Genomic DNA, 18,981 nt, shown 5'->3' with positions numbered 1-18,981 from the left:
GCTTTGATTTACATGCCTTCCTGAGTTTGGAGGAAGACATTGTCCACTGAATTACAGAACATTATGCAGCTCAAAATAGCTCAAAATCTCATCAGTAACACTGTCTCCACCTTCTCCCAGCTCCCAGCCTTGTTTTGAGTGGATTGCTAATTTTGTCAGTGTGACTTTTGTTCTTATAATGTAGACTGAATGAGAAACTGTCCAGATGTGGTCATTGGTTCATTTTTTTGAATGTCTCTATTTTCAGATGTCCAGCATGAAACACTTTGCACCCAAATAGTATCACTCAGAAACAGTGGCCACATCTGAAAATTTGGCAGTCAGCATTTGCACTGGGATTAAGATGATCACAAAACTCATTTTCACTTACAGAATAAGTAGAATTTAAAGGGAGGACTGTAGACATGGAAGGCTAGTATAGTTAACCTGCTTTGCTGCCTGTACTGTGGATCTGATTCTGATCCTGATCTGTGAATTAATTAAAGTAATAATAATAATACCATACCCTCCACATTTTCTAAATAATAGTAGAGAATCTAATATGCTTTTCAAGAATCTTAAAAGGAAAATAAAATCTAATAATTGGAGACATTATCTTGGATGAATTAATATTTCCTGAATGTTGAATTGGGGAAAGAAGGGTGAAAATATCAATAACTGAACAGAACATCAAGACTGAAAATACTTTAGGATATTGTTTGAAGAGCTGCACCATGGAATTAAAGTAGCTCTCAAAGCCCAGACTATCCAAAATGACTTTTGTTGACAACATTAATGTCTTAGAAATTCACCTCACTAAAAAAAGTTAAGGACAAAACTTACCTTTGAGATTCAAATTTCTATTCTGTATATTTGTACCTGGAAAACAATCCGATGAGTTTTTCATGCTTTGACAGATGAGGGGGACTGTTATTCTGGAAATGTTTTCTTTCAGACGTTCCACACTCTTTTTGTATTTAATTATATCTAATTTAAGATCAACTTTACTATTATGACAATAGGTACCTCAACTTCCATAACATGGTAATTTTTACTTAGCTAATGAAGTAGTTAATTAGTTTATATCCTTCTTAGCTTTGAAAACAAATAGAACTGTAAATCTCTGTATTTTCAACTTAATTATAGAGCACTACAGAATTGCTTTTCTTCCTTTCCTCTCTTTCTGGTTTGGCTGCTTGCTACTTCCCAAATGTAATGTCTCCAGACTTAAAGCTTCTTTGAGTACTTCTTGTAAGTCTAAATTAGATCTGCTGCAAATTGAATGACAGTGACAGATAAATCAGCTAGAGGTAGATTAGGTCCCCCAAATTTGTATAACAATTTAATGTGATAACATATGTTAAAATGAACAAAAACAATTCTGATTTAACTGTATTGTTAATACATGTCTACTAGGTGTCTCCATTACTGTATTCTTACCTGCATTTTCTAATGCCCTACTTTTGTGTAGTGCAGAAATAGTCATATGAGTACATCCATGGATTTTCGTCTGATTTCGTTGCTAAGGAAACATCTTCTTTAATACTGTATCCCTGTCTTCAGCCTGTCTGCATTACTCTGTCTTGTTTAAATTTAATGTTCAGGAGAAAACAAGAAAAAGAAAACAATTTAATTCTTTTTCCCTTTTATAATGTTGGGGTAAAGCATTAAAGCTGTCCATCACGAATACTCCTGTGAAAAGATCCCTTGCTACCATAAGCCTATGTCTCTGAACTCATTTCACATTTAGACAGACATAATAAACACTTTTTTCACACTGCTGTCAAGAAGCCAGGCATTAATAATTAACAGTATTAGTCTAACATATGTATTGTGCAGCACATCATTCTGTTCAGATTATTAGAAAATGCATAAATGCTGGCCCAGAAAAGGGGAAGGAAACCCTCTTGTATAAAATAAGAATATGAAATGTAATAATATTTATACATTGATTTTAGAAAAAATATTTTCTTTACCTTGCTTAGACCCACAGACCCACATTGGGACTTCAGGCTGCTTGAAGCTTGGGACTGGAACAAGACCTGTTAGTTACTGGCGGCTGTTGAATGCCAATGAAGTCCCCAAACGAATTAGGGCTCCTTGCTGCAGAATGCTTCTGAGGAAAGTTTCAGAATTTTGCATCTAATTTCTAGCTAATGGTGTGGCTCAACAATTTGGTAACCTAATTCCCAGCTTTGTCTCATACCTGCATTTGCCTCTTGAGGTGTGTTTTAGCTCACCCTGCTTCTCATTCTTAGAGAGCAGCAGTAACTCTTGTATCAGCTCAAGGAAAAGCTAGGGCAAAGGCAAACCAAAAGGCCTCTAGGCCTGTCTCTCTCCATTTCCTTTGCAGCTCATTGGGAAAAACCACATTCCACTACTTTTGTGGGCAGAATGCAGTTTCCCATTCAGTTATCTAGTGGCCTTCCTTGACCCCTGGCAGAATTTGATCAGCTGCCTCTTGGGCAAGATGCAAGCACCACTTCAGCAACCCTGTCTCAGTGGGGCACTACAGCTAGTCTCACTTGGGCAGGAAAGACATGTAGGTAAATCTGCACCCCAGCCTTGCCTTTGTGACCAGAAGCTGCCATGGGCTTAATGACAGACTGTCACTCCTGAACTTTGATGTCAATGAGTACAGGGTAGACTGGGTTCACCCAGGGCAAGCAGAGTTGCAGCCTAGGTGGGATTAGAGGCTGTAGCTCAGCTAACCACGTACAAGCCCAGTTCTGGTCTTGCATTTACTGACAACCCTGCCCAGGGGGCTGCAGTTTTACTCCCCACACCCATGGGGGCAGCAGGCTGTCAGTGACTGGGTTCACTAATGGGCACCTTTCCCCTTGCAGGATATTGAGGTGAGTGCTGCCTTCCCAATTTCCTGCTGATCACTGCCATCCAGTATGGTCTACCTTCCCTTGTGGGGGAGAGGGAATACTGTCAGTGATCTAACAGGCTCCGCTTCCCCATTGGGGAGAGGTGAGAAGAGCTGCAGGGCCAGGCAACCACTATTGCACCTTGGCTGGAGAATGCCACCAACTGTCTTTGTAGAGACTTTGTCATGATCCATCTGAGGGGTCCTGTATGTATGTATACTCCTTGTAGCACTTCAAAGAGGCGCTGCATGTGTGCAGTTGTAGTGCTACATCCATTCATGGCCACAATCTCTGTAACAAATAGAAGAATGTGCCAAAGTCCAAAGAGCCCACACCAGCAGCCACCACACCTGATAGCAGTTAGCCCCACTGTTCCCCCTGTCTCTTGTTAGTTGATGGATGGGGAACTTTGGACAAAAGGAAAATGTTATAGGTGCCAGTCCAATCCTATTCATTCTGCCACTGCTATTGAATCATCCCAGTATTTACTTACTGGGGTCTCCAGAAACGGCAGACCTACTGACAGATGTGAACCCTGTGAAAGAGAGGGACAATTCAGGGCAAGATGATCCCAGGATATGAAGCATCTGCAGAGTTCATTCATAGTCCCAACTCTCTTCTTAAGTGACCCAGAAACAGGCCTCCAGTGCAGAAGAGGAGATGATAAGAACCAACCTCTTGAAAGTCAGGGAGAGTCCTTACCATTTGGATTTCAGAATGATTTCCAAAATCCAATCTCCCTTGTTCCTTGAAACCAGGAGCATAGTATTGCAGTATTTTTAACGAATTGTTTGAATGGTCCATCCATTTCACTAATTGTATTATTTATACTTTCTCCAGAGACAAGATTTTTTTAAAATACAGTTTGTGTCTGGTTTCCCTATTCCAGAGGCCTCTTTTTTAGAATCATTTATTAAAAGTTGGAGGCAACCATCAGTTCTGTGGATTGTGGTGTATACCTAAGAGGTCTACTCAGATGCCTAATGAATCCATTTGTGGCTGACAAGCCCAATTTGAAAGTGATGCAGCGTGTTACAAGTTTCACAGATCCATATATTATCAGAGTTGGAGTCCAAGTTTATAGCATGCTTCTTTCTCCTTTCTCACTTTGCTTCCATCCTCTGGATTAGAGCTACTTCATGTTGAGCTGCACCCAGTGCCAGATGTTCCGTCCAGTTTGGATTCAATTTTTGCAAGCTCCTCCCAGCTTTCTAGGTTGATGTTGAATGACTTCATATCATTTTTGCACACATCATGGTACTGCCATGGAATGCAAGCCCATTTTCTAGAGCTGTCTCAAATCTTGCTATACAAAATATTATTGGCCATATGGTCTCTTCCCATTCTCCTGACATGGTCAATCCATCGCAACCTCCTCTTCTTGATAGTGGTTTCTAAATATGTCAGTCTTGCATGCTCCAGTACCTCTGTGTTTGGTATTCTGTCTTCCCACTTTATTTTCAGGACCTTAAAAACTACATAAGTTAAACTACATGGTTACCTGTGTATTTATTTCTATTGCAGGTTTTCCCAATACTTTTGTATGTATTCTTTACACTAAGTTCTTGCTTCTATGAGAAGTTATGTACAATATAAAGTTAAAAGAAGAATTTTAATATTGGGCATTCTTGATTCTGTAAACGGTAGGATCATCTTTGACTCCACAGATTGGTTCACTTTAGTAATTTTTTTTGCATTAGTTTCTTATATCACGGATTTTCTGTACCCATGAGCAGGAGAGAGCTACTCTATACTTGTTCATTTTTGACATTTTCTGCAGTTTTGGATTCACTCCATATATGTGTTTTTTGTTGTTGTTGCTACGGAAGAGTTTCAAAATGGTATTTTGATGTTCTTATTACCAAGAATGAACCTAATATATGACAATGAGTGTGCATTCTGCACTGGGGCAAATGGTGGTTCTTCTTTGTCTATAGCTGGGTTTTGTATACATGTAAGTGCTGTGAGGGTGCTTACTTTGTTAAACATATCTAACAGTTTCAATAATAGGCACACAGCAGAAAAGTAAGTTTTTGTAGTGCAGAGGGTCAGAGGTATTGTTTTTAAACTGAACTGATATCTGGAATGACATTCTACTTAGTTCCATATAATTTACATGCTTACAGGAATCCTATTTTAGTTTTGGGTAACATTATTTTACTTCGAGTATAAACCACTGCAGACACATTCAGATTTCCTATTTTCTGCAAACTCACTTCTTTTTTTTCTGAAATTTGCTGAGATTATTTTAAATTTGTGTGTAGCACTAAAATATTCTTAAAAAGTAAAACACTTTAAGCCATTAGTTTAGTTACCATTTGTATTTCTAGATCAGAGTTTTTTTTCCTAATCCACAACATTTTAGGATAAGTTTAGTATGATTTTATTATTGATGGCAAAGTTTAGGGATATTGCATAGATTTAAAAAAAATCTTTAAGTGTAGCTAATTGTATCACTGGCTGCAGTTAATTATGATCTATGAATAAATTTGGAACTGATACATTTATAGTATGGAACCAGTTTGGGTTCAAGAATATACTGTTGGCCAAACTAATTTGAAAAGCTTATGTTGACATTTAAAAATGACTAAATCACAGACCTTTTTTTTTTAATATATTTTTAAAATTCAGTCTCGTCTTAATGGCCAAAATGTTTTGGTCTTAAAGCATACCCTTACTACCTCAGTATCTACCTGCCTTCTGATGGGGGATGGGCCACCACGAGCACATAACTCCAGTCTTCCAGCATCCATACTCAGTGGTGTACCAATGTGGGGGTGGAGGAAGGGGCCATGGCCCCCAGGCGCTGGCCTGGAGTGGGGTGCTGACCAGGCACTTCAAAGCCAGGCAGAGAGGGCTGCAGCACCTCCCATGTTTGTGTAGTTTGCTCACCACCCCTGCCTGGTGTATTGTAAGTTTCTTTAGCTGTTCCGAATGGAAATTCCAGCTGCAGCCTCTCCCCCACTGCGTCTGGTGTGCCACGCTGTTAATTTCTCTGCAGAAGTGCCTTGTGACGGGAGAGGGGGCCCCGCATCCTGCTCGGATCGTCCTGGGGGAGGGGCACAAATGCAAGCATTGCCACCTGGGCGCTGGAGACCCACAGTATGCCACTGTCCACACTGGCTCCCAGTAGCTTTCCTGGTACAATTTAAGGTGCCCTTCCTGATCTGTGCTGAGGGCTACTGCCTCTGCCACAGAATTATATGCCAAGAGAGAATTTGGACCTAGGGGAAAATCCTGTGGCAAGGGTGCAGTGAGTGACAGACCAGCTGCTGCAGTGTGGAAGAGAGCAGGGAGTAATGATTGAGTAATACAGGGCAGTGCACTGGGACAGAGGGGATCATCAAGGGGGCATGATGATCAGCAGGTTTGGGAAACACTGAACAGAGCAAGTGAGGGGAAGAGACTTTGGGACCCCTGCCCCCCCAGGTCAGCACTTGAGGCTCATGCCCCTCTTTCCTATTTCTAGTTATACTACTGGAAGATCCCCATCTTACCAGAGTATTCTTAATCTGGTGTAGGACATTTTCCTGGGAATTAGGAAATATTTTTCTTTGTCAGCTGAAAATGACCATGACTGCTCTATTTTGTACTTAACGCTATATACTGTTGGGGTGTTTGGTCTCCTGGCCAGTTAGGTGCATAACTTTTGGATATTCTGCATGCCCAGTGCACAGTGGTGCCTATATACAGCCCTGAGTCAAGTGCCCAAACTTAGATGCTGTGGTAGTTCAGACACACCCCTGTGCTGAGCATTTCCTGTTGACTAGTTCTAGGTGTCTTGCTGCTCAGCATCTATTTACTCTGGATCATCCTTTGGAGGTAGGTGCCCAGCCATTGAATGTACAGGCATGTTAGGGTTCTTGCCTGGTCTATATGTATCAACTTCCTGAGGCAAGGCGCCTATTTTTAAGATGTCAAAGCATAAATTAGGTATTTATGAGAACAACCTGGATCTTGCTGTAAGTCAAATAACCTTTTCTTGAAAGAGCTGAATGTGCTTTGAAATAACATTAGTGGGCTTTGGAATTACAACAATATATACTTCTTGTGGGGAAACCCAGATTTGGGAGCAGTTTCAAAAATGGGAAGGCCACAGTAGTGGAAGTATCATAAATTCTACATAACAGTACCTTTCCAAGTGCTGTAGATTTTCAGATAGTCAACTGGCTGCCACTATTTTGAGAAGATGACCATATTTTCAAAATCTCATACTATTACACATCCACAAGACATTTGGGGTTAAATGAAAGAGTATTTGAAAACATCCTTGATGAAGTTGTATATTTTTGCTTGAGGATCTTCATGGGGTTTTTGAGATCATGGAACTTACCTTTTCATTTTAATCATGATGATCATTTTGTTAATGTGCGATACCTCTTGTTATCTTAAATAATTTTTAAATTGTGATTTTACTTTCTGCAGTTGTATTAAATGGTACACGTGTGTTAATCAAATCACTGAATTAGTGGGCTCATCCTGCACTCCCTCAAGTCTCCTTTATGATCTTCTAATTCAGCTCACTCGCATGTCATACCTTGCCTGAATAAGGTCTCCAGGGGAATTTGCCTATGATCTTAAAAATATAGGGGAGTCCAGTGGTCTGGTTTCCTGACTGAGTTGCCTTTGGCTGCAACCCTTCCCTGTTCCAAACACAAAACAAAAAAAAAGAGGTGAACTATAGGCTTCCTGTAGACATGCTGGTATGCGTTCCAATTAGAACATGTCAGAACAGATTTGATTAATCAAGTCTGCTCCACATTTCAATTAAAATGCTCCAGCATCACCTCATCTTTGCATGTACTAAGCCCCCTGCATTTTAAAGTGGCCACAGGGGCACTTTAACTAAAGATCATCAAATAAGCTTTAGTTAAAAGCACAGCCACTTTAAAACACAGCAGGACTTAATATACATACCAGTAAGTTGTTTTCATTAGAATGGCTGTCAAGGAACTTTTGGATATTCTGCATCCCAAGTGCACAAAATGCCCCTCCCTACCCCCAGGCACACATAGGACACCCATAGTGTGCAGGGCACACTCCTCTGCAGCCTGCTGACTTCCCCTCACAGCTGCTTCCAGCCCTCCAGTTGTTATAAATCAGGTTAACATAAATAGTCCTCAGCAGAAAGCTCTTCCTCTCTGAGTACCCAAGAACGGGTCTTAATGAAATCCTTATTCCTTCAAGTACACTCACTCTTCCCAGGCAGGCTGTCCTCCTCACAGACACAAGTTCCTTTTCTCTTACAGGAGAGCTCTGTCGCCCTCTGCCCTGGAGGAGAGTCTATCTACCAGTTAGCCCCTTCCCTGCTGGGCAGCTGACCTGGCTCTCTGGTTATAGGGCCCTAGTGTGGCTAATTCCCCAATCAGCAGCTCAGCTCTTTGCAGGCTGGGCCTTACGGGAGAGGAGTTTCTATCTGGAGATCAGCTAGCTCTCACTAGACAGCCTTTGCTCTTTTTGGCAGCCTGCAGCTTGCCCTTTCTTGCAAGGCTGGTTGTTTATCACAACAGCTGGAAGTTCTGCTGCTTTATCTGCCTATGGCCAGGCCTGGTTTCTGCTGCAGGTAATCCCCTTGCAATCCTCTGGACCTCCTGAGTTAGGCTCTCGTTTTTGGGTCCTTGCTCCCCTTGCTCTCTTTCCCCTTTCTGAGTAACATGGCCAGGGTACTCTGTCACACTCTTCCATCTTCTCCTTTTTTCCCCCCACACATGCATGTTGTCTTCCTCTTCTGGGGATGGAATGTGCTGATGGTGTTAGATAAGGTGACAGTGCTTCAGTGCTTGCCAAATAGGGAGCTATAGAAACTCCTTTCCTTTGTGCACCCCTTTTTAGCAGTTGAAGTATTTTCCTCATTTTGGAGCTGTCTGCATGAAATTCCTCTTGCAGCTGTTGTTTTTTTTCTTTGTAAACAAGATTTGAAATAGAGAAAATGAGTAGTGAAATGAAAGAGATAGCATAGCATACGTTACCCGATTACTTAGGAAAACACACTGCAGTAATCTTCTTTAGCTTGTTTACAGAGAAAAGAAATTGTACATCTCTTGAAAGTGTTCTTCTCTTGTTCCTGGCTTAGCTTGATCCAGCCTGTCACTATTGTGTCCCTAGATCTCCTGTGTCTTCATTGAATTCGCTTATCAAGTTTTTAGATACAGATCAACTATTACATATTAGAATTTATTGTAACTGCAGACTGCCTTACCCTTTTTTACTTTGTCTCGGAAGCTAAATGCGTATAAGCTTTAAATCATGTTGTATAATTTCCATTTCAAACGGCAAAATTCAAGATCTTCCATGTTTCAGGGGTATAGGTTGTAATCATGTTGGTCCAAGGACATAGGCAGACAAGGTTCTTTGGGTAAATCTGATATCTTTTGTTAAACCTATTAAAATAGTTGGAAAATTCTTTGCAAGCTTGCGGGTGCAAACACCCTTTGTCAGGCTGAGGAAGCATCTGCAGTTGGTTAGTGCTCTTTCTGGATGAAATAGAAAGGAAGCCAGAGGCCAGTATGCATGTGAGAGCCAGTCAATGAAAATGCGAATTGAGGCAGTCAGTGGGTGAGGGGGGAGAGGGGAATGTAGACCTGGTGATAAGAATATAGCTGGTAAATATTAGAGATGTAACCTGGGATGTCAAATGTCAGGCAGGTTATAATGTGTCATAAATCCAATGTCTATATTTAGTCCATGATTTTTTGTATCCAGTAGGCTGATGAAGTGAAATTCGTAGACTTGTTTGTGAAAGGTGTTGTCTAAATTTCCTTTGAGGTTTAGAACTGAGAGATTGTGAGAAATGTGCCCCAGCAGATAATTGGGTATTCTTGTCTTCGATAGATTTTCGGTGTGTGTTCATTCTGCTGTGCAGTTGTTGTTTGGTTTCTTCTACATATTTTCCATCAGGGCATTTGGTGCATTAGATAACCAACACTTCCTCCAGACCATGGGCACAGCTATGGGAACCAAAATGGCCCCATAATATGGCAACCTCTTTGAGCCACCTGGAAGAAGAATTCCTCAGGACTGCATCATCAGACCCTTGCTATACTTAAGATATATCGATGACATCGTCATCATTTGGACTGAAAACCTGCAATCCCTAATTGATTTCCATCAGAAATTCAACAATTGTCACCCCTCCCTCTCACTATTTCCTGAATATTCCAGCACCAACATTTCCTTTTTAGACACTATCCAGAATGGTAAAATACAGACTACCATACACAAGAAACCCATGGACCAGCATTCATATCTGCACAGAATCAGCAATCACTGTAAACACATCAAGAAAGCTGTTATATACAGCCAAGCCCTCTGATACCACTGAATTTACACTGAGGAGAACACCCATGATTGTCACCTCACAAATCTCAAAAGGGTTTTCACTCAGCAAGGACTCTTCTCCAGAGAGATGGATCGCACCCAGATGCCACATGAAGAATTGCTGCAGTACAAAAAGAAAAACCCCATGAATTGCACACCATTAGTTATGACATATCCCTCCGTGGAACCTATACCAAAACTCCTCAAGCAATTGCAACATATACAAGAAGACCCAATTCTTAAAGGGATCTTCCCAGAACCACCCATCCCAGCCTTTAAACAAGCAGCAAATCCTGCCAATCTCATCACCAGAAGCAAACTTCCTATGGCTCAAAACACACCGAATGTATCCAGACCATGCCATGAGAAGAAATGTAAAACTGTACAACACATCTCCACCAGCCCTGCAATTACTACACCCCACAACAGAAACATCAACATTCCTGGATCTTACAGCTGCACCTCCAGAAATGTAATATATCTCATCCAGTGCAACAAATGCCCTGATGGAAAATATGTAGGAGAAACCAAACAACAGCTTTATCAGAATGAACACACAGCGAAAATCCATCAAGGGCAAGAATACCCAAGTACTTGTGGGGGCATATTTCTCACAAGAAAACCACTGTCTCTCTCCAGTCTCTCAGTTCTAATCCTCAAAGGGAATGTACACAACACCTTTCACAGACGAGCCTATGAACTATGAGTATTCTCCAGCACCAAGTATTCTTGGAGTTAGTCTGAGAATCAGGGGGAAAGAGGTCTTTTCTTCCTTTGATTCTTTTCCCCATCACTGATGCTTCTGTTTTCCCCTACTAGAGAAAAATGTAGTGTAGGCACCTTTGACATAATAGGGCAGGCTCTGGCTCCTTCCCTTATTTGGTCAGTTTAACTTTCGTCATTTTTTGAGAGTCTGAGGTACAAGCTTGAATGGGAACTCCGATAGTCCTGGGAAGATATTAGTTAGGCAAGAAATGAGGTTCCTAAGGGAGGATCTTTTATTTCCCTCCTCACCTGCTCTGACACTAGCTTGGCAATATTTATCTTTACTTAGGATGCAGACAGAAGTAATTTTGCAATGTTTCCAAGTGTAATGGGTTTGGAAATATCTCAAGGGTATTGTTTCAACTGAGGGTTGCACATACAGCTCTGTTGGTGCCCCCTAGCTGGAACTGTTCAAAATTGCCTTACAGGAGCCTGCAGCTACTTACAGCTCTGCTCCCTTCCCCCTGACATGGAGGGAAGAGGAGAGTGGAGAGCCTTGGAGGGTAGAGGTAAGCAGGAGTCAGGTGCGGGGGCTCCACAATGCTGGGATTCTGACACTCAGCACCAAATTCCCCAAACTTCTCTCCCCTCTTAGCAGAGTGAAGAGGTTGAGGGTCCTGAGTAGTGTTGGGGGCCCTGGGAGTCAGCAGAATAGAGGTAGTGGGGGAGTCTCTGGCAGCGGGTCCCTGCTGCTGGGATCCCAACTCTTCAGCCCCTATCTCTGAACCTTTTGTCTCCCACTCTTGCTATGGGATTTGTAGGGAAAATGGGGTCTGGAGAGCCCAGCCTCAGTGTCAGGGGTAAGCAAGGATCTGTCAGGGAACAGGGGTCTTAGCAAGGATTCAGAAGTGTCCCAGAGCCTAGTGGCTAGACAGCTGCCAGGCTGTCTACCTCTCTTTCTCTCCCTCCTTCATGGAGCAGGAGCAGAGCGGAGCACTGTGGGTTTCTGAAGGACTGATGGGTCTTCCTGGCTAGGGACAGACATTCAAAAAGCCTGAGCCTGAATTTATTCAATCTTTACAGATTAGTCTAACCTGGCTAGGCTGAATCAGTTTGTAACTGGACAGACATCCCAGAAATGCAAGCATATGCCTGCAGTGTCTCAGGCTGGAAGCTGGGAGGCGCTAGAGCAGCCCTCCCTTCCCTTCCTCAGTGCTGAGATTAGGGGGGGCGTGGCCGGGCCCTAGCAGGACACTGATTAGGGAGGGGTTCTGACCAGTCCAACAGGGAATTGATAACATAGTATTTATCACTCTAAACTCAGTGTTCATCATCCCATTAAGAAAATAGCAGAGGGACATTACCAGCTACCTGTTGATTCTGTCTGTGTCCAGTCTGCTACAGCACAAACCGTAGCCAGCATGTGGTCTGCTAGCTAATGCTGAGAGGTGTCTGTGTAAGGCAGAGAGGACCAGGGAATCCCTGCTTGGCAGAGAGTGGGAAGGGGGTGGAGAGGGGAGAGCAGGAGGAAGACAGGCAGATGCCTGCAGTCTCTGCCAAGCTCCAGCCAGGGAGCAGAGGGGAGGGACCAGCCCTGCTGAGGAGCAGAGAGCCCTGCCCAGCCCAGAGAACATGCTGGGATGCTGGGGGTGTCTCATGTAACTTAAACCAACAAGGGGTCTGGGATGGACATTGTATAAACTGTTTTGACCCAAATCAGTTAAGTCTGATACTGTGTTCAACCATATTTATTTCAAGCCGGTTTCAGCCATTTTCAAACTGGTTTATGTGCACTGAACATCTGTTCTATTACATGTTTAAACCAGTTTCTGATCACTTAACCTGGTTTATGTGTAATGTCTGCCCCTGTGAACATGTTACAAAAAGTGAAACACTTCAAAATAGTACTTCATTTAAAGAGACAGAATTTTGGAGCGTTTCAGCCACTTTTGGAAGGCTTTGAAGGGCATGTATGTTTGTAAAGCTGCCCCTTTGAAATGTTTCAGTTTAGTTCTGTACTCTCTCTCTGTTCCTTTTCTTATTCTACATATTTCATGATCGCACAAGCGGAGTTTAAAAGTTCATTTACACCTTAGCTCTTTGTCTCAAGGGAAACTTAGCACGAGTATATATCAATAAATAAATGACAGGTCTGAAGCTACAGCATACGCATATTCCCTTTGTATACACATTTTTTTATTTTCTGTTTTGTATATTAATAGCTAGGCCTCAGGTTTAGACTTTCCAGCAGGGCACACTGGTTTGTTTTCGGTCTTTCCCAACAATTTAGTGGGAAAAACTCCTTTAGCAATATTAAATGGTCACCTTTCAAATACTTTCCCTCCTGGCTCAAGTACAACATTTCACAGATCACTTGGCACACCATATTCAGTTTGTATAGAGATTTTTCAAATACAGAGATTGGATTTCCATCGATAAAGAGTCCTTTTGCTTAGCCTCTATTATTATGAAATAGGTATATTTATATCTCAGGCCCTTTGTTAAATCTCATTTACATAAATCTGTGAAGTTTGAACTACGTGCATTGGGTTAAGTTGCCATTTTTAGATCCTGACACATAGAATAGTTAGAGCAGTACATTGTCATTCCAGGAATATAAGGGGATTTTTTGTTACGCCGGTGTGTTTTTTTTTCTCTGCCTATGCTCACAAAAAGACTTTAGATGAGAAACTAATTATTTTCATAGAGATCTATATCTCATGAACCCTTTGCCCAAACAACCTCAAATTTACACCCCTATATCTAGCATAGCTTGCTCTGTAAATCATTATGCCACATCAAGAGCTATCTAAAACACTATGAATAATTAACTTTTAAACACATTCTTTGCCATATTAACTAGGAGAAAATATTATTTCTTAACATATGTTAGTTACTATCCCCAACTCTCCTTAACTGAGTTGGACATTTTGTGCTGGTGCTTTTCAATAGACAAAATGGAAGTAGACAGCTAGTAGGAGATGGTATATTTTGACTTATGTATTAATAAAATGTCTGTTGCAGAACACTATGTTCAAGCATTAGGAAATGTCTTGCAAATTAGAAATAACTTCATGGAGTCTCTGTGGCTGGGGTATTTGTGGCACCTTAAAGCTGTCTTACATAATGTGAAATCTTGTAACAAAGATGGAGAATTTGTTATAAAAACACTTTTGTTTAGGAATTGACATTGACAATCAAGGTAAACAATGTACATGTTTCTTGAACAAATATTTAGCGCTTGAAATTATTATTTATTTTTATAATTATTTATTTAATTTTTGCAGCCTTGCTTTGCATCCTGAACGAGTGTTGGTGGCAACAGGTCAAGTTGGGAAAGAACCATATATTTGCGTCTGGGACTCTTACACTGTGCAAACTGTTTCAATACTGAAAGATGTTCACACACATGGTATAGCTTGTTTGGCCTTTGATGTAGATGGGCAGGTATGTAATAACTTTTCTATTTAAAAAAATATGTTCTAAAATGTAAGCTGCTAATCTGTTATACATTCTGCAATATAGCTTTCTTGCAGGAGATGCATGAGAGGTTTCATTTGTTTAGTTCTAGGTCCAAAAAAGTGATGAAGTTAGAATTTACAGACACATTTTTAAGAAGAGATTTAAGCGATGAAAAGGAGGGAGCCCTGTGTACTGCACCAGAGGGATTATTCCAGGTAGGGCAGGGCAGGGCTGTTTAACTGGTGGTCCATGAGTTAATCTGCAGCCCCCCAAGCTCCTACTCAGCTGCCGCTCACCCTATTGCTCCAGCTGCAGCAGCAGCAGCAGCAGCCAACCCAGGGTCTCTTTCATTTCCTCAAGGGGCAGGGCAGAGCAGCGCAGCTTGCAGTGTTGGGACAGTCTGCAGCTGGAGAGCTGTGGGGGGCTGTTCCCATGTGCAATGCAGAAGTTGGGAAGAGGGTCTGCCTGCATTCACAGAGAAGTGGGGACGGGTAGAGGGCATAGCTTGTGCTAATCTGGCCCATGCAACATATGGCTGCAGCTGTTGTGGACCCTGGCAGTTAGACAGCCTTAGTGTAGAGCATGAAAAGACACTAATCATAGGAAACTCTTCCCTAGTCAACACAATATCATTCATTCTGGATTAAAAAAAACAACTTTTGCATGGGTTTAGTGATGAATTATGTCATAAATAATACAGGCCTTTAATAGAGGCCAGAGGGGAGCTTTAAAGAACAGTGTCCCTAGGTAGCAAACCAGTAGGAGTAGTACCTTAGTAGGGGTGCACTGATAGATTTTTGGGGCTGATACCGATAGCTGATTTTTAAGGAGGCATATCTGCTGATGCTGATCTGATTTCCGATACAGCTGCATGCAGCTGGTAAGTCTGGTGTGGTGGAAGGGGAGTGGGGAGGAAAGGGGTGTTGGGGGGCAGGTCAAGGCCCCTGTGGTAAGTGAGGGAGTGGGGCTGGGGCTGGGGCAAGCGCTGCCTAGCTTGGGCGGGGCAGGGCATGGTACAGAGCTGCAGCTCATCTGGCGGGGCGCAAGGAGAGGAGAGGGAGGCTCTTGCTGCTGCACACACTCCGGGAGGCCACAGGGGGGCATGTGCCCCAGATCTGTGTGGGGCACAGGCAGGGTGGGCTGTAGCAGCAGGGCAGGCTGCAGCTGCAGGCTGGGCCTGGCACCGGGAGGGGGCTATGGGGAGGGCTGCAGCCACACCCAAGATCACTGTTGCTGCCCCATAGCCCCCCTCCCAGTGCCACTGCCTCCTGCCCCGCGCAGATCTGGGGGCACCCCTCCCCCCATGCCCTCCCGGATGAGCGGCGGTAGCAGTGGTGGGAGCCACTGGATAAGCAAACAAGCACTGAACGAGCTGTGTGCAGAAGTGAGATCTGCCCTCCCTCCCTTCCCCTGCCCCCGCCCCAGCTGGGCAGTGCCTGCCCCTGCCTCAGCCCCACACTCTTCCTACAACAACAGACTTACTAGCTGCACACAGCTCTCCGTGCTGCCGGCTGTGCTCCTCACTGGCTATGTGCTGTGCTGCAGCTGTGCGCATGCACAGGCCATTTATCTGCCAAATTATTGGCCACTTCAGGCTGATTTCCAATATAGATAATTATCTTTACATTGGTGCCAATCTGATATCGGACCAATGTATTAGTGCACCTCTAGTTCTTAGGATTGCTTAGTCTAGGAAAGGGATATGGGCTGCAGCTGTGACTGGCCATCATCAAGGGTAGATTTCTCACTACTTTTGGACTTTGAAATGACATTTTTTGTAAGAACAACATTGTTATGTCATTCTAACATCAGTCATCTTTGCGTACTTAATCTCTTACTTCAACTATCATAATCTACAGCAAATATTTACCTAAAACTGCTGAAGTCCCCTGGAACTCCTCCTTGTCCAAAACACAGGCTGTCTGTTCCCTGACATATCAGCAGGGGCAGATCCAGAATTTACTAAAGGGGAGTGTGGTACACTGCCTGACAGACAATAAAGAGATGGGAGTGAGGTGTAGCTGGAGCCTCCTGTTTGTCAAGGAACACCAAGGAGCCAGGCAGGAAGCAGGCATATGAAGATCACTTTCTTGACCAGTGGCATCTCAGCATTGAAGAGACCTGAAGGCACCTCAACTTTACCTGCCTCATTTAAGTGTTGCCAGATCTTAGTAGAGGGGATTTTGTCAGCTAAAAGAAACCCACTCTTGTCTCATTAGGTGCTCAGAAAAGAAAGATTCCCTCCCTTCCTTGGAAGAGGCTTGTCTATATGGTCAAATGCTCTGAGATCACAGTTATCGCTGACAATTGTGTGATATAAAAGATGAAAACAAAACTTACTATGAAAATGAACAAACATTATAAATCAGTAATTATATGCTGAGAGACAGATAAAGATATAAGAATAAACAATCAAAAGAAAATATCAGAATAATAATTTGTTTTAACCCTGTATCTTAACCCCATGACTGCAGTTTCTATGCAGCTCAACAGGTTAGAAAGCAGTTTCTGCTTTTGGCCTTTCTGGTAAGGCCTCCTGCCCCTTGTCCTGCAAGTCAGAATATTCAGTCTGCTGACTGAAGACCTAAAGCCATTCCTTATGCTTGAGAAACTGAAGACAAACCCCTGCTGTCCTGGCAGTGTTTAAGTATGGTTTCTTGCCTGGCCATTTATATACATCCTCCACTGGGAAGTCCATGCTATGCATATAACTTCCTGTCCCCCCCACGAAGGGTGCATGCTTACTATACCTGAAGACTTTATGGATCTGATTATGACCGGGAGAATATTTGCATCCTTTCAGACAAGATGTACTGTCTCTCACTTAATTTCCTCCACTGTGACAAATGTCCTTCCTTGAATAGCCTGTTCACAGGAGTTATTTTTATGAGTCTGTTCTTTTCAAATGTAAATTCATCATTGTTGGGAAGGACCTGGTTCAAATGCCTGCAAAGATCTGCTTCTCTGGCTATTTAGCACACCCATGACTGGGCCTAGTTTAAACTGTGGGTCCAGCTTGCTAATATCGTGGCCTGATCATGGCAGGGGCATCCATTTTCAGGAGCAGCCACAGCAGGATGCAAGGGGAGCAGAACAGCCTGGCTGGCCCGGGCTCTGGCCAGTGCGCACAGCTTCTGGCTGGGCTGTTCCTGGTGTGGCTGCAGCCAGCTGGGAGGCGAGGGGAGCAGAGCAGCACCTGGCTGGCTGCAGCTGCGCTGGAAACAGCTGCACCGGAAACTGTGCACATTGCATTGGGTGGGTGGAAGACAGCCAGGAGCTACAGCCAGAGCTCGACACACTGGGCAGATGCTGCCCGGCTGCAGTTGCACTGGGAACAGCCCTGCCAGAAAATGCACACTGGCCAGGACCCAGATAGGTGGGTGCCGGCAAGAGTGTGGTGTGGGCTGCCGGCAAGAGTGTGGTGCAGGGAGTGGACTTGGCTCGGCTTGGCTCCATGTGGAGCACCACGGGGTCAGCAGCAGGCCAGATTCAGTCAATTGGTAGGCTGGATCTGACCCGCAGGCCCTATTTTGCCCACCTGTGCTCTAAAGGCACTGCGGTTCCCAGTGTGTGCTGACAGCTGCCCCCACCCTGCCCACCCTCTACACATACACAGATGCACACACACTCACTCCACTCAAACAGCAGGGAAAAAAGTGGTTCAAAGGCAGATTTTGTAGCCTTGGCATGGGAAGTCACCAAGGCTGACAGATAGTTTCTGTGAAGGTTGCTTGCAGAGGGGATGATCCCCCCCTTTGGGACATTCCGGGGCTAGGTAGGTTCTTACCACCTGGTTGTCAGCTTTCTCTAAGGGAATGCTGGCACAGCCATAAAGGTTCTAATAGGTGTGAATGCTACCTTTCTCCTTGCCTTGCTGTTCTCTGTCATCCCCTTGAACATGGAGGGGACATGGTCACCTGTTTCTTGGGCTCATTTTCACCCTGGGCAGCAGCAGCAGCCTTCCGCTTTTTGTGGGATTCAGACTCCAAATGCCGATCAATACTGTTCTTGCTGCACAAGTCCAACATCGTATTACAGAATGAGCAGAAGAGCTTGCCACCATCTGGCTGGAGAGTTCCTGTAGGGTACTACTTTACCTGGTCCTGGGCTGAGATGTTCTTGGTTTGCTTAGATTTTTTCTTATTGAAAGTGGAGAGCAGCATGATTGGAGCAGGAAAGCAGACAGGTAATGATGTAGCTGCTTGAATAATCCTGCCAAGAGCCTCCAAAATGGGTGGGGGTGTTGGCAGTGCCTGGGGTCTGCCTTGACAGATGGCCCTGGCACTGAGTAGAGGAGGGGCTGTTTGCTCTGCATGTGTGTTCTTTCCCCCCAACCCCAGGCATCCCAGTTTTTCTGCCTGGAGGAGCAAACAGCCCCTCCCCTCCCCATCCCCAAGCTCTATCCTTCCCCTGTCCTTTTTGCAGCCCTCCCCCTTCCCCTTCCCCTTCCTCCCCTGGGCTGATAGGCTTTTGGCTGCTGGCTGGGGAATGCTTTCCCCAGCCTGCAGAAACCATCTTGTTGCAGTGAAATGCCATGATATGGCCACTTGCTGGACAGTTCCCCAGTAAGCGCCCATCATTTTGTTGCAAATCACGTTTTTTGTGAAAATCACTTAATTTTGATTTTAATGAAAAACGCAAAATC

At 43.7% G+C, this 18,981-nt stretch overlaps 1 protein-coding gene across 1 annotated transcript in view; it reads left to right on the top strand.

Annotated features, from left to right (window-relative positions):
• The window catches only part of EML5 (EMAP like 5), a 231,977-nt gene that overhangs the window by 37,230 nt on the left and 175,766 nt on the right, over positions 1-18,981 (top strand). The window contains exon 2 of the mRNA XM_019481686.2: positions 14,162-14,321. Coding sequence (XP_019337231.1) covers positions 14,162-14,321 — 160 coding nt within the window. The remainder of the gene's footprint in view (positions 1-14,161; positions 14,322-18,981) is intronic.

The sequence above is a fragment of the Alligator mississippiensis genome, chromosome 2 (genome assembly GCF_030867095.1).
Source record: "Alligator mississippiensis isolate rAllMis1 chromosome 2, rAllMis1, whole genome shotgun sequence".
Taxonomy (NCBI): Eukaryota; Metazoa; Chordata; order Crocodylia; family Alligatoridae; genus Alligator; species Alligator mississippiensis.
The sequence above is the reverse complement of the archived record's forward strand: the minus strand, read 5'-3'. Positions and strand labels throughout refer to the sequence as shown.